General features: G+C 54.5%; 1 protein-coding gene across 2 annotated transcripts in view; it reads right to left on the bottom strand.

Moving 5' to 3' along the window:
- Window positions 1–383: 383 nt before the first annotated feature.
- The window catches only part of LOC139239216 (tyrosine-protein kinase receptor UFO), a 187489-nt gene continuing 162055 nt past the window's right edge, over window positions 384–25817 (bottom strand). Inside the window, exons 16-21 of one of the 2 annotated variants that reach the window (XR_011588615.1) lie at window positions 22926–23047; window positions 18588–18697; window positions 16158–16317; window positions 14806–14942; window positions 2655–9332; window positions 384–2512 (exon numbers count right to left, since the gene is read on the bottom strand). Coding sequence is in view for 1 of the 2 variants with exons in the window: in XM_070867893.1 (XP_070723994.1) it covers window positions 8921–9332; window positions 14806–14942; window positions 16158–16317; window positions 18588–18697; window positions 22926–23047 (941 nt within the window). In the remaining variant the exon portion in view is untranslated. Of the gene's footprint in view, window positions 9333–14805; window positions 14943–16157; window positions 16318–18587; window positions 18698–22925; window positions 23048–25817 lie in introns of both variants that reach the window. The other variant, XM_070867893.1, reaches the window with a different exon arrangement.

Raw genomic sequence — 25817 nt, 5'->3', positions numbered from 1 at the left:
CGGTGGTCGCGAAAGGCGCCTTGAGTCTCGTCGCCGAGAGCATTCAGAAACCAAGCGCAGGCAGCGGAAGGAGCGTGCGGTAAACCAGTCCCACCCACCCTTTCCTTCAACCACTGTCTGTCCCACCTGTGACAGGGACTGTGGTTCTCGTATTGGACTGTTCAGCCACCTGAGAACTCATTTTTTGAGTGGAAGCAAGTCTTCCTCGATTCCGAGGGACTGCCTGTGATGACGATTGATTGATTGGTCGCGAAAGGCGCTATAGAAATGCAAGTCTTTCTTTTATTGAACGGCGGAGCAGGCTTGAATTTTGGTAAAAATTGCAATGTCTGTCTTTTCAATTCCAGTGACAAGAGTTTGCACATCACAGACTGACTCTACAATCAGGCTTATAAACAGGATTTATTTTATCAACAGCATGTACAACGACGCTTAGCTAAGATGCAGCTGAGCCCGAGCAGCAGGAAGTGACTGAAATTAATTTGTACAGTTTGTATCAAAGTATATACATTTATATAAAAAAAAACTTTATAAAACTTCTGTAAGAAAATGACCTTCTGTAAAACTTTAACAAATAATTAAAAAAGAAAGTTTTTTTTGCGTAGAGTTAATGAGGCGCCAGGCTGGGACTATGGACGGGTGACAGGCGGGCGAGCACCCTGTGGGGGTTCGGATTAGAGCCAACTTACCCAAGGGTGGCACATCCAGCGGGGGCACCCGCGCCAGCCTGAACCCGAAGTACCGTGCCCCGTCTCTGCAGGATTGGCGCAAAGCAAATCGAGCTTGGTGTGAAGGCTGAGGTGACCATGAAGATGGAACGAACCGGCGGGGGTTAATGGTACAGAATTACAGGGAGACGTCCTGCGGGCGATGCCCAGCATGGTTTATAACGGGGCGATTCTCAGAGTGAAACTTAAATCGATGCAAAAGCACTTAGCCCTCTCGGCCATTTAACGCACTCCCTCGGAATGCTGCCAATCCATAATATTCAACTGCCGTGTGCCAGCAAAGTAGGAATTTCCCCAGTGCAATGTATACCCCTGTCAGCATGCTTAGGTTTGTAGCGCTGTTGCACTGGGAGTGGCTTAGCCAGTCACGTGATGTTCACAAGACTCAATAAAACCCCAGCCAATTGGGTCTGGGCTGTCCACAATGAGGTATGCAGTCGTGAGCCTAGTGGATGAACTGGTAATGTGTTGTGATTGTTTAACCGTTGTTAATAAACCAACTAGTTCTTAATAGCAACGTGTTGCTACGAATTCTTAAGCAGAGAACCCGTGAAGCAATATGTTACATCCCATTACCAAGGCTTGAGAGTGGAACGAACACGCATTTCATAAAACTGCCAGGCGCTGAGCTACTTGTTGAAGGGCACTGCGCACTTTGAACCCGCCCCGCCAGTCAGGTCGAGACCTCACGTTGCTCCCAGTCGTAAAAATCAGCCCTTATTTTTTTTCGGGTGAAGTTTGTGCTGACCGAGGCGAGGGGTCTTGGTCCCGGGGAGCAGCATACTTTCCCATTTCCAACGCCCACTGTCAGCGTCAAGCGCTCCCTGGTCAGGTATTAGCGCAGTTTCGGTGCTGAGTGAAGCTCTCCAGCCCCCCCCCCACCCCCCAACTCCGGCTTGCCAAGGTGTCCCAGCCTCAGCCTCGAGAGTGCCCCCTACTGCACAGGTGTGGCATTTCCCCACTTCCGCCGGCTGACAATGTTCCCTTTAAGTTGCACGACCACGCAAGGCTCTCTGGCTCCCACAGAGCCAGCACACCGGCGGCAGAAAACGTCAATAATTGGGTCATCAGATAAAACCGCTGGAAGTCAATGAATGTCTATAATGAAAAGAACCTTCCCACATTTCTGCAAAGGTCACGTCGCTGGCCTGTGCCTTCTTACCGTGGGAGGGGGAGGCACGATCATTCTACAAGCACTGCGGGGGGCTGACAATATGACAATACATATTTGCAGGGCTGCCACATCCTTGTGGTGATGTCTTTGCCTGATTGCATTGTATACGCTGAGTCTCCGGGTCCATTATATCCGACAATGCTGTATTATTGACAAACATTCCCCAACCCCTCAACATTTAAACTCAGTGTGGCTGATATTTCGTCACTACACAGCGAGACTTAAAGTGTCCACCAACATCTTATAAACATGTTCTGCCAAGTTTAGCATAATTCTGGTCAGTTACTGATCAATACTACAATCCTCGTACCCTACTTAAAAGAATTTCTTATGGAGTAAAGGGATTTGCACTCTTTTACACGGTCATCGGTGGGTACATGCCATTTCCTCAAATCAATTCACACTCATACCAACATCCACTCACACTCACTCACAACACTCACACCAACATACACTCACACTCACTCACACCAACACACACACCAACACACACTCATACACACACTTACACCAATACATGCTCACACACACTTACACCAACACACGCTCACACACCCACCAACACACACGCTCCAACACACTCACACCAATACACACACACACACTCACACTCACAACACTCACACCAACACACACCCACGCCAACACACACACACTCACACACTTACACCAACACACGCTCACACACACACACACCAACACACTCGCACCGACACACACTTACACCAACACACACTCACGCCAACACACACACACTTACACCAACACACACTCATACACATACACTTACACCAATACACGCTCACACACACACCAACACACTCACACACACACACACCAACACACTCACACCGACACACACACTTACACCAACACATACTCACGCCAACACACACTCACACACACCAACACACACACACTTACACCAACACACACTCATACACACACACTTACACCAATACACGCTCACACACCAACACACACACCAACACACACTCACGCTCTAACACACTCACCAACACACACACACACTCACGCCAACACACTCACACACACTTACACCAACACACACTTACACCAACACACACTCACACCAACACACACTCACACCAACACACACTTACACCAACACACACACACACACACTAACACACATTTACACCAACACACACTCACACCAACACACACTCACACTAACACACACTAACTGAGCTATGATGGGTGGTTTGAACCCAGAACCCGATACCACTGCCCACAAGCCCCCATTCCTGGTTCTACGATTATTTTCAAAGGGTGCAATAAATCCGGGCCCGAATGCACAGCTTCCCCTGCACAGACAGGAGGGGCAGAGAGATGCTTCCACATGGAGTGACTCGAGACAAAAAACATTTGCATCAGTCCAGATGCAGAAACTCTGGAGTTGACCCGGTTTAAGTCATCGAGGGCAGCAGCCAATTGAGAGGGACCGAGGTGTCTGCCTCCTGCCAGCTGGATAGTTTGTGTTGCTAGAAAATAAAAAAGGGAGATTTCTTCCCAACCTCTCTCTACACCTCGGGAACCTGCACTCCCTCACTAGGCTCGCCAACCCTCCGGGATTGTCCCGCAATCTCCAGGAAATCAGGATTAAACTCTTGGGACTCCGCTGGGAGGAAACCAGCATTGGGGCCTTAAAGAAATATAGGGCCTTGGTTGGGCCCGTCCAGGCACGTGTGCATCTTGGGTGCCTGGATGGGCCGCGCAAAACGCACACGCGAAAACCCCGACCCTGCGATCTGTCAAGGATTTTCCCAACGGATCGCACGCATCCGCGGGAAAAGGGCCTCCGTGGGCGGATGGCTGGGGCTATTTACCCGACTGCTGACCAGCGAATGCCTGTGATATTCTTACGCCTGGTAAAAGTGTACGGCCTGCTTCTACCGGCATAAACATTTTTTTTTTTTTTTAAACTAAAAAATACATTTTTATCAATCAGTTATACATTTAAAAAAAGCTGCACAATAAGGTAAGTTTATTTTTAGCCCCTTTAAAACATTTACATTTAGTTTTCAAATAATTTGTGCTTTAAATATTTAATTAATTTTAATGATGTAATTTTTAAACCATGTATTTGATGTGTGGATGTATTTTTTTAGGGGTATTCCCATTCATACTTATAGGGTTTCTATACATATGGAATGCCCCAGAAGCATGAATGGGGATCCCCTTCTGTCTGCTCGCGATCCGCCTGTACCCCTGAGATACGCGGGGCTCATCCCGCGGGTTCCCGGAGAGGCCCAGGACCGCGAGCCTCCGTACTTCCCGGACCACCCGGTATGCGGGTGCTTTATTGGCGGACCGGTGGCATTTCCCCGGCGGGAAGCCTCATTTTGGTCAACACTTTTTGCATATTGATTGTCCAATCGGGTAATGAAGAGTCTGCGTGCTTTCCCAATTGGCCGCGGGAAGGCGGGGCCACCGCCAGGGTGGCCACGTTGGGTGGCCAATGGCAGGGGAGAGCGTGGGGTGGGGCAGTTGGTGGGAGGAGGTCATGTGATCAAACCTCCAGGAATACAGCCAGCCAGAGTTGGCGACCCGACCTCGGGCGTTAAGTTGCTAACTTTTCACTTTAATGGACGGAGCCTCTCACAGGCTGGGCGCGCAAGGTGTCTGGTCACGCTCTCCGGGAGCACTCAAAGAAAACAGGCCTTTTGCTATGGCTGCTTGAACATTACAACAGCGACTGGGATCTAAAAGTACTTCATTGGCTGTAAAGCACTTTTGAGACGTCCGCTGGTCGTGAAAGGTGCTATATAAATGCAAGCCTTTCTTTCCCTTCATTTAACCAGAATAAAGAAAAAAAAATCGCCAGTGTGAACACTGACAAAATGATGGAATTAACCCCAGGGGTAAATCTAGTCGCGGGAAACACATTTTTAACTTTAGCGAGCTCAAGTGAATTGCTATGGTTACATGGTTCTCTTCCTTGCTTATTGATCCGCTCATTAAACCTCCTGCAACTTCCTCCTCCCTCGCCCTGTGTGGGTTAGGGATTTTGTTTTACGTACATTCTTGGGCGTGTTTACCCATCCCATTGGCAGGTTTCCCTTCCCTGAAGGACATTAGTGAACCAGTTGGGTTTCTGGAGTCAGTCCATCAATGACCAGATGAATTAACCCAAGATCACAACTAGGGGGGGGGCCCTTGGGCGATGAAACCTCACACGCTCTGGTTTGCTTGTCCCAGTACGACCGACACTGGGCTGCTACACCTGCTGGAACAGCCCGTCTGATGTGTGCGACAGGAGGCAGTCACAGGACGGCTAGGACCCCCATAACCACCACGAGCTCCCGATGACGAGAATGGAGAGGCTCAGAGCCCCGACCCGGGAATCACCACGGCAACTCTTCCTACGATCAGGGCCGATGGGCACGCGCAAATTGCTCCCGATATCCTTTGTTTCAAGCCAAGCGGAGTTCCCCGCGACGGCTAACTATTGACAACGGCATTGAACCTTGGGCTTTACCCGCAATCTTTTACACAGAATAATTTGAAGCCGTTTTCCGGAGAGGGTAAAGATATTTCCGATGCGGTGGCGGCTGGCAAGGCAGTTGTGTCATTGGCTTTGGCCAGTCCAGCGGGGATCACAGGCTAGTCTGCTGCCCAACTCCCCCAGCTCATGCCCCTCCTGAAGGCTCGGCCTTGCTTTGGGCCGTGGAGCATTAGGAGTGAGAGGTGAGTCCCGAGTGTTGATGGCTGCGGATCTTTCCCAGAATGCTTTGAGGAGGCGCTGGTGGCGGGCGGTCATTTTCCCTCGCGTGCCGTTCATTCCCCCATAAACCCTTGTGGTCTCCGTGGCATCGAGTTGATTACTCGAAGACTAAAAATGTCAATGGAGGGGGGCCCCATTCATCTGCTATAATCAACGGCAGCCAAGACCAAGTTCATTCACAAAAATTCAGCTTCTGATTGGTCGCCCACTCCCGTTTGGAGACAATTGAACAGCACTGGTATCCCAGAGTCCTTCAGTGCAGCATCACCCCGACACAAAGCTAGTCGCTGAAAACAAGGTCCTCCCTCACTGTTGCCCCGTGAGTGACTGCTGGCTCTTCCAATTTCAGCTCATGCCAGAAGTTGCCAGAAGATAGGAACATAAGAACATAAGAAATAGGAACAGGAGTAGGCCATACGGCCCCTCGAGCCTGCTCCGCCATTCCACTGATCCGATCATGAACTCAGCTCCACTTTCACGCCCGCTCCCCATAACCCCTTATCGTTTAAGAAACCGATGTTGTACCTTGGCTTGAAGTTTCACAAAATATTGTAAAGAATTCTATTTGACTGCTGGTTGAGACGAAAGGGTCGAGGTGCTTTGCCCTTGACGGCCTACGGGTTTTTGGACTGGGCGGCTCAAACAGTTCTTCCGCCAAGATGCCCCGTTGGAAGCAGCTGTCATTGCATTCGCTTTACCCCAACCCTAGAGTCAGGTCCTAAAGGTCAGAACCGCACAGGTCTCCCCAAGTAGCAGCATCTCCATCACCAGCCGGCCGGCAGTGCCGTGAGGCAAAGCTGCCAAACCTTCGGCTGATGTCCTTGCCAAGTCACCGTGCCACCCAGACTGGATTATTGGTCACCTGCCTGTGAAGGGGCTCACACCGTCTCAAAACCCCACAGAGCGCGCAAGATCGCAAAGGCGGCAACTGTGCAGAAAGCTGATTAACACTGAAGAAGTATCTGCTGGCTAAAGTCATGCCCCAAAGTCTCGACCCACCACACACGGCTATCGGCCGTCTCGAATGGCCAAATAGTGGGAAAGAGGGCCACACTAATCTTTGGCATTGGGGCTCAATTTTCCCCGGTGATTTGTGCCGTTATTTTTGGCCTAAGTTAAAAAGTACAAATTTCCCCAATCAATTTGCACCGTTGTAACTCAGTTAGTTATAATTTTTTTAGGCTAGTTTCTTTTTCAGTCAAAGGAGGCGTAACATGCCACCCGCCAATTCTGGCCATTTAGGCAAGTTTGACCAGCTCAGAGTTACTCCAGTTCTCTTAGGCCACCGTATGTGGCCTCTGCAGGTAAACCTTCTGGTGAGGTAAGTAAATCGGCACAGGTAAGTTAATCGGCGCAGGTAAGTTAATCGGCACAGGTAAGTTAATTGGCACAGCAGATGCCCGGACAGCAGCAGGAGGAGAGGTGGGAGAGATCGGGGGTGGAGAGGGAGCCTTTCGTGTATAGTTAGGGGCGGGGATCAGGACCAGGAGGCCATTCGGCCTGGGATAGGTGCCGGGATCGGGAGAGAGTAGGCCATTCAGCCTGGGATAGGTGCAGGGATCGGGAGAGAGTAGGCCATTCAGCCTGGGATAGGTGCAGGGATCGGGAGGGGGGAGGCCATTCAGCCTGGGATAGGTGCGTGGATCGGGATCAGGACCGGCACCGGGAGCGGGGGGACTTTAATAATTTAATGGCAGTAAGTTGCTGTAATGTGTAAGGTGCGTGCGCAGGTTGCAGTGAGTTGGCTGTAAGTGTCACTTTCCAGCCTCAGCCCGCGTTGTGTCCCTGGTTACCGTGGCAACCCGATCTTTTTGGCGCAGATCAAGGCTCCGCCCCCAAAACTAAAGGACAGGCTAGGCGGCGCCAAAATGAAGAAATCAAACGGGAAAACTTGGGAAGACTTTTTTTTGGCGTGCTTGGGCCCCAAAATAAACGGGCTTAACTCTTCAAATACGCCAAAAAAATGGGAAAATTGAGCCAAATTTGTACCAGAACTTAATCCCAGAAGCAAAGTATCTAGTAATTGGAGCAGCGCTCCAGTACTGGTGCTAGGATGTACTTTAGGGTCTCTTCCCAAGCCGTGTGGTGTCTAAAGTCCGTGTGCTGAACAGGGCTAGGAGTCACAGTGTCGAAACCTTGCTCCCCGGAAACCCACCCGAAGTGCTGACTCAACATGGTCAATTCACCACTCCTCGGTGTCTAATCGTACATCGTGCCTGAGAAAGTGCCTCCCATTAAAGGGACGGCCTTCTTAAACCATGTCCCCGTTATGGGCCGGGGATATCTGTATTTAGCTTTGTTAGCGAGCGGCAGTAATAGGTGGACCAAGGTCAACCACGGCTTGGTAAGTTCGCTGGTGTCTGCGGTAACCACGGTAGCAATCATACACACCTTGCGTTTGCTACCATTCACCCATGGATTAGAACAAACTGGCTGGGGATGAACTTGCAAATGATTTTGCTGTCAGAATACCTGAGCTACAGGCGCTCTGATTTCCCCGCTCTTCTGATCGAGAGTTTTTTTCCCTGCCGCTCCATTGTTATCTGATAAATACTGAAGAAAAATGTTTTTTTTTTGAAGTGAACTTCTCATCTTTAATATGTCCCGCTGCCTATAATCCTTCCATTGTCCATTTCCCCAAATAGTCCAGATTCCCTAGCTCTCTTAGTGCCATACAGGAGAGTTTAGAAATGAGGGTCAGAGGTCATACGGCTTAATTGGAGGCCACATTCCCCTGAACCCCTGACCTTTCACCTCTGGTGCTTTATTTCCCACAGGGAACCTGGGTGAACGCGTACGCATCCCAGCATGCTTAGCTTCACAACGGCTACCTTCCCGAAATCCCTGACAGAACCGGGTTAAAAAGTCCAAAGAGTCTATTGCCAATTCCTGCCGACTGAGGCACTGCGATATAAATCATGGACACCGCGCCCCTCCAGCGCTGTTTTACGAGGGATGAAAAAGTGTGTTATGGGGGCTGAAAAGCGCCAGGCATAAGATAAGCAAGAGAGGTTTCAAAATTCATGGAATGCGAGAGATTTGCACCCAACACAGCGGGGGTTGGGAATGGTTAAATTGGTCAGCTGTCTGTACTTTACGGTCCCAATTGTTGACATCCCTTTGCCGACAGACTGTCCTTGTACGGTCAAAGTGGCGCTGTACGTTCTTGCGACAAAAACATGCCCTTGTTTGGAGATCGAGCGAGAGACTGTTCGAGGCAGGGCGCCTGTAAACATGAGGAGCAGAAAAAAACGTGCGCGCGGCTTTCCCTCATTTGCATTCCCGCCCGCACATTTCCTCCAGCGGGAGTTCCCCGGCCGTCGGACACTGGGGCCCGTTGTCACCGAAGGGCACGGCCGCCAGGAGCCGGGCGGTCTCGTGAGGCGGGCACAGGACGTAGCGGTTGACTGCGTCCAAGTGGTGGACGTCGGCTGACGTCACGGTGGCCCCCTTGGAGCACGCTTCCTTCAGACACTCCTCAAGGTCTCCGCCGCCCGCTGCTCCCTGCTCGCTGCGACTGTCGCGCCGCCGGCACGTGTCCTCCATGTTGACGTACAGGATCTCCTCCGGGTCCGAGGCGAGCGGCAGGTCTTCTAGAATCTTCTCCAGCTGGCAGCAGATGATCTGAAACGTCGGCCGTTCTCGGGGATTCAGCTGCCAGCAATAGTACATCAGCTCGTACCTGCCAAAAGGAATTGGAAGAAGCTCAAGGAAAGGGTCTGTCTGTGCATCAAACTCCTTACAAACCAATCATATCATTGTAACAGAGCTCCCCTTAGTGGACAACCGATGTAGTGCAACTACTGAAGTAAATACAATAAAACGGTCATGTGGCAAAGTCACGTGATGGCCGTTTCCGTATCGGAGCCACCTTGTGTAGTGTGCTGCTTAGTGATGTCATAAGGATATATCATAATAAGCAATGAATTTTACAGCACAGAAGGAGGTAATTCGGCCCATTGTGCCCAAAGAAACTATCCACTTAATCGCAATTCCCCAACCTTCTGTGTCAGCTGTGGCTCAGTGGGTAGCACCCTTGCCTCTGAGTCAGAAGGTTGTGGGTTCAAGACCCACTCCAGGGACTTGAACACAAAAAAGTCTAGGCTGACACTCCCAGTGCAGTGCTGACAGAGTGCTGCACTGTTGGAGATGCTGTCTTTTGGATGAGACGTTTATCTGAGGCCCCATCTGCTCTCTCAAGTGAACGTAAAAGATCCCGGGGAGCTATCCCCGGTATCCTGGCCAATATTTATCCCTCAATCAACATAACAAAAAAACAGATTATCTGATCATTATCACATTGCTGTTTGTGGGAGCTTGCTGTGCACAAATTGGCTGTCACGTTTCCCACATTACAACAGTGACTACACTCCAAAAGTACTTTATTGGCTGTAAAGCGCTTTGAGACGTGTGGTGGTCGTAAAAGGCACTATATAAATGCAAATCTTTATTGTTTCTAAGTTTTTCTTTTCTCAAACATTCCCCCTTTAAATGCTTCATTGCCTTCTCACTGCCCGTCCTGGTGGGACATTCCAGGTCCTCACAACCGTCTGCACCAAGAATTGCTCCTGACCTCCCAAGATTGAATTGTTAAAGTCGTCCTGATTAATGCCCCGTCCAAAATAATATACTTGCTGCTTCATTACGTTCCCGATCCGGTGCAATATACCTTGTACCCTCGTCAGTACACCGTTCAGTCTGCTTTAGTGGGAGAGTCACCGACTGACTGAGCGGTTCACAGTAACCCTTAGACAGAGAGTGGGGATAATGGGCATGGACTCTCATTGGCAGCATGTGACTGGTGACTAGCAGGGATCTGTGATGGGGCCTCAACTATTCACAATATTTATCAATGACTTAGATGATGGCATAGAAAGTCATAGACCCAAATTTGCTGATGACACAAAGACAGGCGGCATTGGAGGCAGGGTAGATGAAAGCATGAAATTACAGAGGGATATTGATAGATTAAGTGACTGGGCAAAAAATGGGGCAAATAGATTTCAATGTAAGCAAATGTGAGGGCATCCACTTTGGACCTATAAAACAGGGTACTTTCTAAATGGTGACTAGCTATAAACAGGTCCAAAGAGACTTGGAGTTCCAGGTACATAGATCATTAAAATGTCATGTACAGTTCAGAAAATAATCAGAAAGGCTAATGGATGCTGGCCTTTATATCTAGAGGATAGAATACAAGGGGGTAGAAGTTATGCTGCAGCTGTACAAAGCCCTGGTTAGACCCCACCTGGAGCACTGTGAGCAGTTCTGGGCACCACACCTGAGGGAGGATATATTGGCCTTGGAGGGAGTGCAGCGTAGGTTTGCCAGAATGATACCCGGACTGCAAGTGTTAAGTTACGAGGAGAGATTACACAAACTAGGGCTGTATTCCCTGGAATTTAGAAGGTTAAGGCGTGATCTGATCGAAGTTTTCAGGATATTAAGGGGAACGGATAGGGTAGAGAGAGAGAGAAACTATTCCCGCTGGTTGGGGAGTCTAGGACTAGGGGGCAGAGTTGAGAAATTAGAGCCAGACCTTTCAGGAGTGAGATTAGGAAGCACTTCTACACACAAAGGGTAGAAGTTTGGAACTCGCTTCCGCAAACGGCAATTGATGTGAGATCAATTGTTAATTTTAAATTGGAGATCGATAGATTTTTGTTAACCAAAGGTATTACGGGATATGGGGCAAAGGCGGGTATATGGAGTTAGGGCACAGATCAGCCACGATCTCATTGAATGGCGGAACAGGCTAGAGGGGCTGAATGGCCTCCTCCTGCTCCTATGTTCACTGCGGGGAGACATTAATGGACTTCCTGTTGTTTTGTATGAGGGGAAAGGCTTACAATGGGATGTCTGGTTTAGCTCTGCATCCGATGGGGTCCCGAGATGCCGAATGGGGAAATGAGGGGCCTCCCACAACAGGTCTCAGTGGGCGGTTTGATGTGACGTGTTCCAGGGTCTGGGACTCGGGGCCACAGGCGCACTTCGGGTCCCTTGCCCTCCACGTGTGGAGCGGGTGTCTGTGCCCTGCGCAGAGTGGGCTGAGCGCTGCCCACTGTCCTCGAGGAAGCTCGAAGCCAGGGACCCCCGCTGCTGGGTCAGTGAGGGGGTGTCGGTTCTTTATGTCGCCTGCATGCCCTGATTCCCACCACCTGGAGAGTGGGCCGACACCGGCTGCGTGAACAGTGGCTGCCGGTTCCCAGAAAGGCCGGCGCCATTTTACGCCCTTTCGTGGCGGGATTAATGGACGGAGTGGTACAGAGTGACCTTCATGTGAGAGAGTCGCTGAAGACTGAGGTTAGCTCCATGTATTCCATTCTCAGTCAGAAGGAACGTTATGGGGGATAGTGTTAGCCCCGGATGCCGGGCGGGAATCCCACGGGATCGGGTGGAGCAACCCGCCCAATATCGCTGACCCGTAAAATCGGGCCTGCTGTACAACCAGCGTTACCCCCAATCCCGTTTGTATCCTGACAGATGGGTTCGGCTAAAATTACTTCCATGATTTATGAACACATTTTGGACTTTGTCAGGAAGGGTTAATGCGGTGAAGAATCCACTCACCGGCCCCGTTAACGCCCCACGGTGACACCGCCTGGTGGACCGCGAGGCTGGCGAGTTTCCGCTCGTGGGAGGGCGACCTGCAACTTCCCGGGCCGCCGTCTTTTATTGTCGGCTGACTCGAGAGTCGGTCCGACCATGGCGGCCTGAGCGTGGTCCGGGCGACCATCGTGACACCCGGCGCACTGTCTCGTGTGCCAGGCTGCAGGCCCAGTCTCACGCTGCCCCGGTGGTCCACCAAGGGGCCATGCAGAGAGCGCAGCAGCCCTCCCCGTTAATGGAAGGGGAGCGGCATTGTAGCGCGGCTATAAGTGAGCATCAACGTCGCGCTGAAGCCCCCCAGTCCCGCCCACAGCCCCGCCTCCAGACCCGCCCACAGCCCCGCCCCCAGTTCCGCCCACAGCCCCGCCCCCCCAGCACCACCCCCAGCAGCGCCCGCAGCACCACCTCCAGCACCGCCCCCAGTCCCGCCCACAGCCCCGCCCCAAACACCACGCTACTGCCCCCAGCCCCGCCCCCCAGCCACGTCCCCAGCCCCGCCCACAGCCCCGCCCCCAGCCCCACCTCAAGACCCGCCGACAGCCCCGCCCCCAACATCACGCTACTGCCCCCAGCACCGCCCCCAGTCCCGCCCACAGCCCCGCCCCCAGCACCGCCCCCAGTCCCGCCCACAGCCCCGCCCCAAACACCACGCTACTGCCCCCAGCCCCGCCCCCCAGCCACGTCCCCAGCCCCGCCCACAGACCCGCCCACAGCCCCGCCCCCAGACCCACCTCCAGACCCGCCCACAGCCCCGCCCCCAACACCACGGTACCGCCCCCAGCACCACCCCCAGTCCCGCCCCCAGTCCCGCCCACAGCCCCGACTCCAGACCCACCCCCAGCACCACCCCCAGTCCCGCCCCCAGTCCCGCCCACAGCCCCGACTCCAGACCCACCCCCAGCACCACCCCCAGTCCCGCCCCCAGCACCAGCCCCAGCAGCGCCCGCAGCACCACCCTCAGTCCCACCCACAGCCCCGCCCACAGACCCGCCTCCAGACCCGCCCACAGCCCCACCCCCAGCCCCTCCCACAGCTCCGCCTCCAGACCCGCCCACAGCCCCACCCCCAGCACCGCCCCAAACACCACACTACTGCCCCCAGCCCCGCCCCCAGCCACGTCCCCAGCACCACCCCAGTCCCGCCCACAGCCCCGCCCCCAGCCACGTCCCCAGCACCACCCCAGCACCACCCCAGTCCCGCCCACAGCCCCGCCCCCAGCACCACCACCAGCAGCGCCCGCAGCAGCGCCCCCAGCCCCACCTCCAGACCCACCCTCGGCCTCGCCCCCAACACCACGCTACTGCCCCCAGCCCCGCCCACAGCCCCGACTCCAGACCCACCCCCAGCACCACCCCCAGTCCCGCCCCCAGTCCCGCCCACAGCCCCGACTCCAGACCCGCCCCCAGCACCACCCCCAGTCCCGCCCCCAGCACCAGCCCCAGCAGCGCCCGCAGCACCACCCTCAGTCCCACCCACAGCCCCGCCCACAGACCCGCCCACAGCCCCACCCCCAGCCCCTCCCACAGCTCCGCCCACAGCCCCACCCCCAGCACCGCCCCAAACACCACACTACTGCCCCCAGCCCCGCCCCCAGCCACGTCCCCAGCACCACCCCAGTCCCGCCCACAGCCCCGCCCCCAGCGCCTCCACCAGCCCCGCCCCCAGCACCACCACCAGCAGCGCCCGCAGCAGCGCCCCCAGCCCCACCTCCAGACCCACCCTCAGCCTCGCCCCCAACACCACGCTACTGCCCCCAGCCCCGCCCACAGACCCACCCCCAACACCACGCTACCGCCCCCAGTCCCCACCCCCAGCCCCGCCCCCAAGGAGCGTCAGACCCAATTCTGCGTCAGGGGCGGGAGTTCCGCGGTGGCCGATAAAAGTCCCGCCCCAGAAGTCCCGCCTCAGGGCGCGGGGCAATTTTGCCCCCTAGAAATTTACAGCACCAAAGGAGGCCATGCGGCCCATCGTGTCCATGCCGGCCGACCAAGACCAACCCAGCCTAATCCCACTTTCCAGCACTCGGTCTGTAGCCCTGTAGGTTACAGCTCTTTAACTATACATCCAAGTACTTTTTAAAAGTGGTGAGGGTTTCTGCCTCTACCACCCTTTCAGGCAGCGAGTTCCAGACCCCCACCACCCTCTGGGTGAAGAAATTTCCCCTCAAATCCCCTCTAAACCTCCCCCCAATTACTTTAAATCTAAGCCCCCTGGTCATTGACTCCTCTGCCAAGGGAAACAGGTCCTTCCTATCCACTCTATCCAGGTCCCTCATAATTTATGCACCTCAATCAGGTCTCCCCTCAGCCTCCTCTGTTCCAAGGAAAACAACCTCAGCCTGTCCAACCTTTCCGCATAGCACTCAACCGTTTGAGAAAAATGCTAGTCCCAGAAATTAATCCAAAAAACCATCTAAAGACGGACTTGACGGGCAAACTTCAACAAGAGCACTTTAAAAAGGATTCGGCAAACCTCAATTTTAGAGGAAAAAAAAATACTTTTTGATCAATAATATTTTAAAATGGGAAATTCCAGGGCCTCCTTACAGTGCGTCGAGACAGTCTGGGGGCTGCTTCAGTCTGTTGCCCTGTCGGAGGTAGTCGTAGATCTCGCTGTTTTCCACGCCGGGGTACGGGGTTTGACCGCGAGTGGCAATCTCCCACATGGTGACACCACAAGACCACTGAAAGCAGAGAGAACAAACCAGGATCAGAGTTATACCCACTGTAGCAGCTCGCCAAGGGCTTCTTCGGTAGTGCCTCCCTGACCCGCGACCTCTACCACCGCTTCGGCCAGAGACAGTCCCTCGAAATCGAGGAAGACTTGCTTCCACTCTAAAAATGAGTCCTGAGGTGACTGCAGTCAAGGCCACTAAGGCCCAAACACTCAAGGCCCCACCTAGAAGGACAAGGGCAGCACGCGCATGGGAACACCATCACCTCCACATTATGAGCTGTGACTCAGTGGGCAGTACACTCGCCTCCGAGTCAGAAGGTTGTGAGTTCGAGTCCCACTCCAGGGACTTGAGCAGGTAAATCCAGGCTGACGCTCCCAGTGCAGTGCTGAGGGAGTGCTGCACTGTCGGAGGTGCCTTCTTTCGGATGAGACGTTAAACTGAGGCCTCGTCTGCTCTCTTAGTTGGACGGATCCAGGGCTAATATTTATCCCTCAATCAACATCACTAAAACAGATTATCTGCTCATTATCACATTGCTGCTTGCTGTGCGCAAATTGGCTGCCGCGTTTCCCACATTACAACAGTGACCACACTCCAAAAGTACTTCATTGGCTGTAAAGCGCTTTGGGACCTTTGGTGGTCGTGAAAGGCGCTATATAAATGCAAGTCTTTCTTTCTTTTCTCTTCAAGACTCTCCAGCTCCCAGTCACACACCATCCTGACTTGGAAATATATCGGCCGTTCCTTCATCGTCGCTGGGTCAAAATCCTGGAACTCCCTCCCTCACAGCACTGTGGGAGCACCTTCACCACACGGACTGCAGCGGTTCAAGAAGGCGGCTCACCACCACCTTCTCAAGGGGCAATTAGGGATGGGCAATAAATGCCGGCCTTGCCAGCGACGCCCACAGCCTGAGAACATATAGAAAAAAGACTGTTTCTGTCTCCCTTCACAATTGGGAATGAATTAAAAAAAAAATGAAAATAGCCCCAATTGAGACGTTAACATCGCAGGCCACGGATAGACAGAGCCTGGGGCTTGCTGTCTGATCGCACCTGTTAAGCTATCGGGGAAGCCCAATAAGAAATGCCTGAGGATGAGCCTATTTTAGGGGCCTAGTCGGAAATGTTTATTTCGGAGGAGTAGTCGGACCCCGGTGTTTGGGATTAAAGTTCGTGGGCCCCCAAACTATGCCCGGAGTTGGGACAAAAGATCACGTACCACGTCGCTCTTGGTTGTGTAAACTCTGTCCGCCAGGCTTTCAATCGCAATCCACTTCACCGGCATCTTGGAGATTCGGCCTTGCCGGTAGTAATCCCCGTTGTAGATTTTCTTGGAGAGCCCGAAATCAGCCACGCAGACGTTCATGTTTTCATTCAGCCTGGGATACGAGGGAGCAGGGAGCGGTTTAAAACAATAGCAAACTAGTCCAATCTCATTCAGCTCTTACACTCCACAAAGTTACAATGCTGCTCCTCCCTCAGCCCTTGCGGGGCATCGAACGCCCCTCACCTCTGGCCCCGGGATAGGCTCAGGATATATGCAGGGCAGAGGGTAAAGGCTCATGGCCAGCCTCCCAGCTTCCGCCCTCCGTAAACTTCCACTCATCCAAAACTCGGCGGCCCCGTGTCCTAACTCACACCGAGTCCCACTCACCCATAACCCCCTGTGCTCGCTGGCCCGTGTCCTAACTCGCACCGAGTCCCGCTCACCCATCACCCTCTGTGCTCACTGCCCCGTGTCCTAACTCGCACCGAGTCCCACTCACCCATCACACCGGAGCTCGCTGCCCCGTGTCCTAACTCGCACCGAGTCTCGCTCACCCATCACCCTCTGTGCTCACTGCCCCGTGTCCTAACTCGCACCGAGTCCCACTCACCCATAACCCCCTGTGCTCGCTGGCCCGTGTCCTAACTCGCACCGAGTCTCGCTCACCCATCACCCTCTGTGCTCACTGCCCCGTGTCCTAACTCGCACCGAGTCCCACTCACTCATCACCCCGGAGCTCGCTGCCCCGTGTCCTAACTCGCACCGAGTCCCGCTCACCCATCACCCCGGAGCTCGCTTTGTGTCGAACTGACATTTGCGATGTTTCCCAACACTGCTGACAGAAGCAGAATGTTCGGACTGGGAGCAGACAGTTGCCGATCGGACCCGATCGTTGAGTTCGGAGCTCAGAGTCCTGATGCCTCGATCTCCACGATTGAATCCACACACAGCAGCCTGCTCTTGCTCCTGCTTTGTCGGGAGTCGGATTCCCCAATCCCATTGGCACAAGCGGTGTGGGTACTCAGGGCATTGACCCTGTGAGTCACGGTGACCAGCCAGGGCCAGGTTCGGTCCCGGGCTGAGTTAGCCGACCTGGGCTGGTGCAGTGTTGGGAGTGTTAGAGTTCCCCGGGCAAAGCTCCTGGGGAAATCAGCCTTGGTTCCTGTAATATATGCGTTTGTGAGTAGGCTCACAGGTTTGTCGAGCTGTCGAATTTTAATTTTGACTTAAGTTTACTGTCTAAAGTTTGATTTATTTAATTGTGTCGGTTTTAGTGCCCCACCCTTTAATCAGGGGGCACTTGTATAAATGTTTCAACAAAATAGTTGTAGAGCTGTTGCATTGTGAGTGGCTTAGCCGGTCACGTGATGTTCACAAGACTCAATAAAACCCCAGGCAGTTGGGTTCAGGGGATCCACAATGGGGCAGGTGGTTGTGAGCCTGGTGGATGAACTGGTAATGTGTAGTGTGATTGTTAAACCTTCCGCTAATAAACCAACTAGTTCTTAATAGCAATGTGTTGCTATGATTTCTTAAGCAAAGAACCCATGAAGCAAATACATTGCAGTTCCCAATCCGGTCCCCATTACGGGATAATGTGCGGACATAGAGCGTGAGGAACAGGCACTCCCACAGTCATAGAGCCTGCCAGTGCCGACAAGGTTAAGGGGTAAGCCATTTAGGACCGAGATGGAGGAGAAACTTCTTCACCCAGAGAGTGGTGAACCTGTGGAATTCTCTACCACAGAAAGTTGTTGAGGCCAATTCACTAAATATATTCAAAAAGGAGTTAGATGAAGTCCTTACTACTAGGGGGATCAAGGGGTATGGCGAGAAAGCAGGAATGGGGTACTGAAGTTGCATGTTCAGCCATGAACTCATTGAATGGCGGTGCAGGCTCGAAGGGCCGAATGGCCTACTCCTGCACCTATTTTCTATGTTTCTATGTCCACAGATACCGGAGGGTGGGCGAGGGCTGGGTGAGACACCGGAGGGTGGGTCAGAGCTGGGTGAGATATCAGAGGGTGGGAGAGGGCTGGGTGGGATACCAGAGGGTGGGAGAGGGCTGGATGAGGTACCGGAGGGTGGGAGAGAGCTGGGTGGGATACCAGAGGGTGGGAGAGAGCTGGGTGGGATACCAGAGGGTGGGATAGAGCTGCATGAGGTACCGGAGGGTGGGAGAGGGCTGCATGTGATAGTGGAGGGTGGGAGAGAGCTGGGTGAGTGGGTGGGAGAGGGCTGTGTGAGATAGCAGATGGTGGGCGAGGGCTGGGTGGGATACCAGAGGGTGGGATAGAACTGCATGAGGTACCGGAGGGTGGGAGGGGGCTGGGTGAGATAGCAGAGGGTGGGCGAGGGCTGGGCAGGTCCCACTAGACTCACATGCAGTTGCGAGCGGCCAGATCCCTGTGGATGAAGTTCTTGTTGCTGAGATACTCCATCCCCCTTGCAATGTCCGTCATGAACTTTATCAGAGTCTGCATCGGGAGGTACTGCAAGAGAAAAGGGACCATCAGCATTTCACAGAGACACCAGCATCAGAGAGAGATCAGCTTCACACAGAGAGATCAGGACGTCCCAAAGTGCTTCACAGCTAATTAACTAATGCAGGAAACGCGGCAGCCAATTTGCGCACAGCAAGCTCCCACAGACAGCAAATGAGATCATGACCCAGATAATCTGTTTTTCAGTGATGTTGATTGAGGGATAAATATTGGCCAGGACACTGGGGAGAACTTGAATAAAAACAGAAAGTGCAGGAAATCTCAGCGGGTCAGGCAGCATCTGTGGAGAGGAAGCAGAGTTAACGTTTCGGGTCAATGACCCTTTGTCAGAACTGGAGAGTGTTCGGAATGAACACATTCTTAACCAGCACTGAAAGGGGGAGGGGAGGAAAGAACAAAAGGGAAGGTCTGTGATAGGGTGGAAGTTAGGAGAGATTAGAGAGACAAAAGGGATGGTGGGCCAAATTGAAATGGTAATGGCAGGAGTGAGAAAAACATTAGTCAAGATAGGGTATGACTGGTGGGATTCTGATCAGCTGCCATTAGAGACAAGGAGCAAAAAAGAAACAGGCTCGGGGAGGGGAGGGGGGCGCGGGGGGGGTGTGGGTGAAGGAGCCAAAGACGGGCAACAGTTATGGTCTGAAATTGTTGAACTCGATGTTGAGTCCAGAAGGCTGTAAAGTGCCTAAACAAAAGATGAGGTGCTGTTCCTCGAGCTTACATTGAGCTTCGTTGGAACAGTGCAGGAGGCCGAGGACGGAGAGGTCAGAGTGGGACTGGAGTGGGGAATTAAAGTGACAGGCGACTGGAAGCTCAGGGTCACACTTGCGGACTGAACGGAGGTGTTCCGCAAAGCGGTCACCCAATCTACGCTTGGTCTCCCCTGTGTAGAGGAGACCACATCGTGAGCAGCGAGTACAGTATACTACATAGAAAGAAGTACAAGTAAATCGCCGTTTCACCTGGAAGGAGTATTTGGGGCCCTGGTCAGTGGGAAGGGAGGAGGTCAAAGGGCAGGTGTTGCATATCCTGAGCTTGCATGGGAAGGTACCGTGGGAAGGGGAGGGGGTGCTGGGGGTGACTGTGGAATGGACCAGGGTGTCGCAGAGGGAGCGGTCCCTTCGGAATGCTGAGAGGGGAGGGGAGGGGAGGGGAAGATGTGATTGGTGGTGGGATCACGCTGGAGGTGACGGAAATGGCGGAGGATGATCCGTTGAACGTGGAGGCTGGTGGGGTGAAAGGTGAGGACAAGGGGAACCCTGTCGTGGTTCTGAGAGGGAGGGGAAGGGGTGAGAGCAGAGGTGTGGGACGGACACGGTCGAGGGCCATGTTAACCACGGCGGAGGGGAATCCTCGGTTGAGGAAAAAGGAAGACTAGTGTGAAAGGTGGCGTCGTCAGAGCAGATGTGACGGAGACGGAGAAACTGGGAGAATGGAATGGAGTCCTTGCAGGATGTGGGGTGAGAGGAAGTGTAGTCCAGGTAGCTGTGAGAGTTAGTGGGCCGATAGTGGATACTGGTTGAAAGCCTATCCCCAGAGATGGAGACGGAGAAGTCAAGGAAGGGAAGGGAAGAGTCGGAGATGGACCATGTGAAGGTGAGGGAAGGGTGGAAATTGGATGCAAAGTGAATGAAATTTTCTAGTTCAGGGCGAGAGCAGGAAACGGCACCGATACAGGCATCAATGTACCGGAAAAAGAGGTGAGGGAGGGGACCCAAGTAGGACTGGAACAAAGAACGTTCCACATATCCCACGAAAAGGCAAGCATAGCTCGACCCATGCGGGTTCCCATAGCAACACCTTTAACTTGGAGGAAGTGAGTGGAGTTAAAGGAGAAGTTGTTCAATGTGAGAACAAGTTCAGCCAGGCGGAGGAGTGTTGTGGGGGATGGGGACTGGTTGGGCCTCTGCTCGAGGAAGAAGCGGAGCGCCCTCAGGCCGTCCTGGTGGGGGATGGAAGTGTAGAGGGTTTGGACGGCCATGGTGAAAAGGAGACGTTTGGGGCCGGGAAACTGGAAACTGTTAAAGTGACGGAGGGCATCGGAGGAGTCACGGATGTAGGTGGGAAGAGAGTGGACAAGGGGAGAAAAAATAAAGTCGAGATAGGAAGTAATAAGTTCTGTGGGGCGAGAACAGGCTGAAATGAATGGGTCTACCGGGACAGTCCTGTCTGTGGACCTTCTTAACAAGCACTGAAAGGGGGAGGGGAAGAATGAACAATAGGGAAGGTCTGTGATAGGTTGGAAGACAGGAGAACTCCCCTGCCCTTTTTCAAAATAGTGGCCATGGGATCTTTTACATCCACCTGAGAGAGCAGGCGGGGCCTCGGTTTAACGTCTCATCCGAAAGACGGCACCTCCGACAGTGCAGCACTCCCTCAGCACTGCACTGGAGTGTCAGCCTAGGTTTTTGTGCTCAAGTCTCTGGAGTGGGACTTGAACCCACAACCTTCTGACTCAGGAGACAGTGCTGCCCACTGAGTTATCCGATTGTGTAGTGTGATTGTTGACACACTCTTAATGATCTCACAGGGATGGGCGGGGTATGGGGTGAGGGGGGGGGGGGGGGGTGGAGGCATGTGGGAGGTGGGAGGTCCAGGCATAAATTAATTTATGGACCAGACATAAATTAAAGTTGAAATGTCTGATGTGACTGAGGAAGCTTTGGCTGTTGGATGCAGGGACTGTGACTGGGCAGTTTTGTCCCTGAGGGTGCACAGATCAGCCACCAGGTGGCAGTGCTGTCCTTCACAGGGCACAGTCTAAAGCTGCTTCAGGAAAATCCCACGGGAACCTGGGAGCGTGCACGTGGGAGAGTGGCACCTAACTGCAACCCTGTTTGTATGAATTATTACTGTTCTTTCTGCCACCATCCCCTGACAGCAACGTGTTTCCTGTTAACTATCTCCGCTGCACCAAGTGTTGGCTAAATGGCCCTGATTTACTGCAATCCCGATTTCCTGAGGACTAAAACTAATCAGCAGAAAGATCAGGAGCAGCACCAGTTTGCCCGATCTGTGCCCCCATCTGAGGAGACATTTCACCCCCCCCCCCCCCCCCCCGGGAGAGGGCAATGATCGAGACTGCTCGTGTCTGCCCTCTGGTGGTGGCTAATTGCATCATCATCAACATCACAGGCAGTCCCTCGGAATCGAGGAAGACTTGCTTCCACTCGAAAAGTGAGTTCTCAGGTGACTGAACAGTCCAATATGTCACAGGTGGGACAGACAGTGGTTGAAGGAAAGGGTGGGTGGGACAGTTTTGCCGCACGCTCCTTCCGCTGCCTGCGTTTGATTCCTGCATGCTCTCGGCGACGAGACTCGAGGTGCTCAGCGCCCTCCCGGATGCACTTCCTCCGCTTAGGGCGGTCTTTGGCCAGGCACTCCCAGGGGCAGGTGGGGATGTCGCACTTTATCAGAGAGGCTTTGAGGGTGTCCTTGAAACGTTTCCTCTGCCCACCTGGGGCTCGCTTGGCCTGTCGAAGCCCCGCGTAGAGAGAGCGCTTGCTTTGGGAGTCTCATGTCGGGCATGCGGATGACATGCAGCACCAGCTCCTATTCTCTTGCATTTCTATAGCACCTTTTCACAACCTCAGGACATCCCCAAGCCAATCAAGCACTTTTGGAGTGTCGTCACTGATGTAATGTAGGAAACGCAGCAGCCAATTTGCGCACAGCAAGCTCCCGCAAACAGCAATGTGATCGGTCGTTTTTTTTTTTTTAGTGACGTTGATTGAGGGATAAATATTGACCAAGACACCGGGGGATAACTCCCCTGCTCTTTTTCGAAATAGTGCCGCGGGATCTTTTACATCCACCCGAGAGAGCAGACTGAGCCTCAATTTAACGTCTCATCCGAAAGACGGCACCTCCAACAGTGCGGCGCTCCCTCAGCACTGCACCGGGAGCGTCAGCCTGGATTTATGCGCTCAAGTGCCTGGAGTGGGATTTGAGCCCACAACCTTCGGACTCAGAGACAAGGACACTGCCCACTGAGCCACGGCTGACACTGAAGGAGCAGAGAGGAGAGCGCGTGACAGCAATGAGTGCCGTGATGAAGCAGGTAAGAGTCGTGGAGCCCTGGACGAACCCCAGCACAAGTCGGATGGCCCTTTAACGGAACCAGTTACCCCGCCTCCCCCGCATCTCTCCCCTGCCCCCCTCCCCTGCCTCCGCCCACCCCCACCCCCCCCCCCACCGTGACCGAGGCGTGTCTTACCACCGGGCTCTCCCCCAGGCGGGAGTAGAGCAGGAAGCTGTGGAGGTCTCCGTGCTTCATGAAGGGGAGGATGACAACGGGCGATGGGAAGCCTTCATTCTCGTGGTTCTGCAGACAGACCCCTGCGTCCGGAAACAACAAGGAAATGTGTAAAGAAAAGCTTGACCATTAACTCTTCGGTGACGTGACCGAGAGGGGCAGGGGGGGGGGTGAGGGGCACCAGCTTTGCCCCGCGAACTCCCTCACTCCCCCCACCCCCCCTCACTCCCCCCCCCCCTTCACTCCACCCTGCGGGTACGGCTGTTGGGCGGAGGGTAGGAACAACCTCGACTGCGAGTCCCATCACTCACTGAGAGAGCCCGCTTATTCATCCGAGAATAATACAGGACGGAGAGAGGGGAAGTTCGGCCCGTCGTGCCTGTGCTGGCTCTTTGAAAGAGCCACGAATTAGTCCCACTCCATCATAATCAGACATGTTGCAGGCAATGTTCCTTTTAGTGTATTTTGAGTGCGGGGCCCCTTTAAGGGGCTTGTGAGGCCCACTTAACACTCCGCGCATGCCCGGTTTCCCCTTTAAACGCCGGCGAGTTGCTGCACAGGAGCCCTGGGCAGCCAGGCAACTTCGGGCAACATCGATTGTAGGATCTCACCCACTGCGATAGATCTCGGGCACCAACCCAGAGCGAGGATCAGTCACAGACATCAGGTAGCGGATTGGCGAAATCAGCGGTGTTTAATTACTTCCACCAATTATTCAATAAACAGTTAGCGACATTACTACGTTAAGATGCTCAAATTGAAGGCTAGATCGCACTTCCATCGGACATGTTGTATTACAGCGGAACAACTCAGGGGACAGGAGGCAGATGGAGGGGGGGGGGGTGCCGGGAGGCGCGTTGTACCAATACTGCGGCGGGGTGGGGGGGGATCCGAGATCATGGTCGGGAGAGTCTGGCTCAATAGCCAAAGCAAAGCAGGAAACTACAGGCGAGCCTGTGGGTGTACTTGGGAAAGAACAGACAGCCTGAGGAGGTGCCCTGTGGTGGTGTCATGTGTTGGTGCCCTGCAGTGGGTGGGGGGGGGGGGGGTGCTGCAATGATATCATGCGGTGCATGTGAGCTGCAGTGGTGCGCTGCGGGCGTGCCCTGCGATGGTATGCTGTAATGGTACGCTGCGGGGGTGGGCTGCAGTGGTGGGTTGCGATGGTGGGTTGTGATGGCGGACTGCAGTGGTGGGCTGCAGTGGTGGGCTGTGATGGTGGGCTGTGATGGTGGGCTGCGATGGTGGGCTGCGATGGTGGGTTGCAATGGTGGGTTGCGATGGTGGGTTGCGATGGTGGGCTGTGATGGTGGGCTGCAGTGGTGGGTTGCGATGGTGGGCTGCGGGGGTGGGCTGCGATGGTGGGCTGCAGTGGTGGGTTGCGATGGTGGGTTGCGATGGTGGGCTGTGATGGTGGGCTGCAGTGGTGGGTTGCGATGGTGGGGCTGCGGGGGTGGGCTGCGATGGTGGGCTGCAGTGATGGGTTGCGATGGTGGGTTGCGATGGTGGGTTGCGATGGTGGGTTGCGATGGTGGGTTGCGATGGTGGGTTGCGATGGTGGGCTGTGATGGTGCGCTGCGGGCGTGCCCTGCAATGGTACGCTGTACCCCCACCCCCGTCTTCTAAAGTTTCCTCAGAAAGAAGGTTAATGTTAAACACTATTTGAGGCAGTTGGTGCTGATGACACAAGCAGCTCGCTATTGCAGCGCGGACTCTCCGAGTCTGACAGCAGTGAGTAATGAGTTACTGGGGCTCCAGGGATCTCACCCCCAGGCTCAGTAAACATCACACAATGATGTCATCGCCACTCACTGCTTTGCTTAATTTTTCCTACAAATATGTTTACTTCTTTCTACCAGCGTTGTGCCACTCCCCCTCTCACCCCTCCCCCACCCCGCTTTCCCTCTCACCCCTCCACACCCCACTCCCCTCTCACCCCTTCCCCACCCCACTCCCTCTCACCCCTCCCCCACCCTCTCCCCCTCTCACCCCTCCCCACCCACTCCCCCTCTCACACCACCCCACCCTGCTCCCCCTCTCACCCCTCCCCCACCCCGCTTTCCCTCTCACCCCTCCACACCCCACTCCCCCTCTCACCCCTCCCCCACCCCGCTTTCCCTCTCACCCCTCCCCACCCACTCCCTCTCTCACCCCTTCCCCACCCCGCTCTCCCTCATACCCCTCCCCCACCCCACTCCCCTCTCACCCCTCCCCGCTCCCCTCTCACCCCTCCCCCACCCTCTCCCCTCTCACCCCTCCCACCACACTCCCCCGCTCACCCCTCCCCACCCCACTCCCCCTCTCACACCACCCCCACCCTGCTCCCCTTCTCACCCCTCCCCACCCTCCCCCTCTCACCCTTTCCCCCCGTTCTGCTCTCCAACTCTCCCTTTCCACTCCACCCCACACCCCCTCCCCAATCGTCCGTCCCCCTCCCCCCGCTCCACCTCTCACCCGTCCCCCCGCCCCCTGCTTCATCCCCCACTCCGTCCTCACCCCGTCACCGACCCATGCCCCCCCACCTTCCCCCCACTACACCCCTCACCCACTCTCCCACGCGGGGGTGTGGGGGGAGGAGGGAAGTGGGGGTGAGGGGAGTGGGTGTGAGGGGTGTGGGGTTGAGGGGAGTGGGGAGGAGGGGAGTGAGGGAGTGGGGAGGAGGGGAGTGGGGGTGAGGGGGAGTGGGGAGGAGGGGAGTGGGAGGAGGGGAGTGGGGGTGAGGGAGTGGGGAGGAGGTGAGTGGGGATGAGGGGAGTGAGGAAGAGGGGAGGTGGGGAGGAGGGGAGTGGGGTGAGGGGAATGGGGGAGAAACGGGAGTAGGGGTGAGGGGAGTGGGGGGAGTGGGGAGGAGGT

The sequence above is a fragment of the Pristiophorus japonicus genome, chromosome 26, assembly GCF_044704955.1.
Source record: "Pristiophorus japonicus isolate sPriJap1 chromosome 26, sPriJap1.hap1, whole genome shotgun sequence".
Classification (NCBI taxonomy): domain Eukaryota; kingdom Metazoa; phylum Chordata; class Chondrichthyes; family Pristiophoridae; genus Pristiophorus; species Pristiophorus japonicus.
This window is presented reverse-complemented; position numbering and strand designations above follow the sequence as displayed.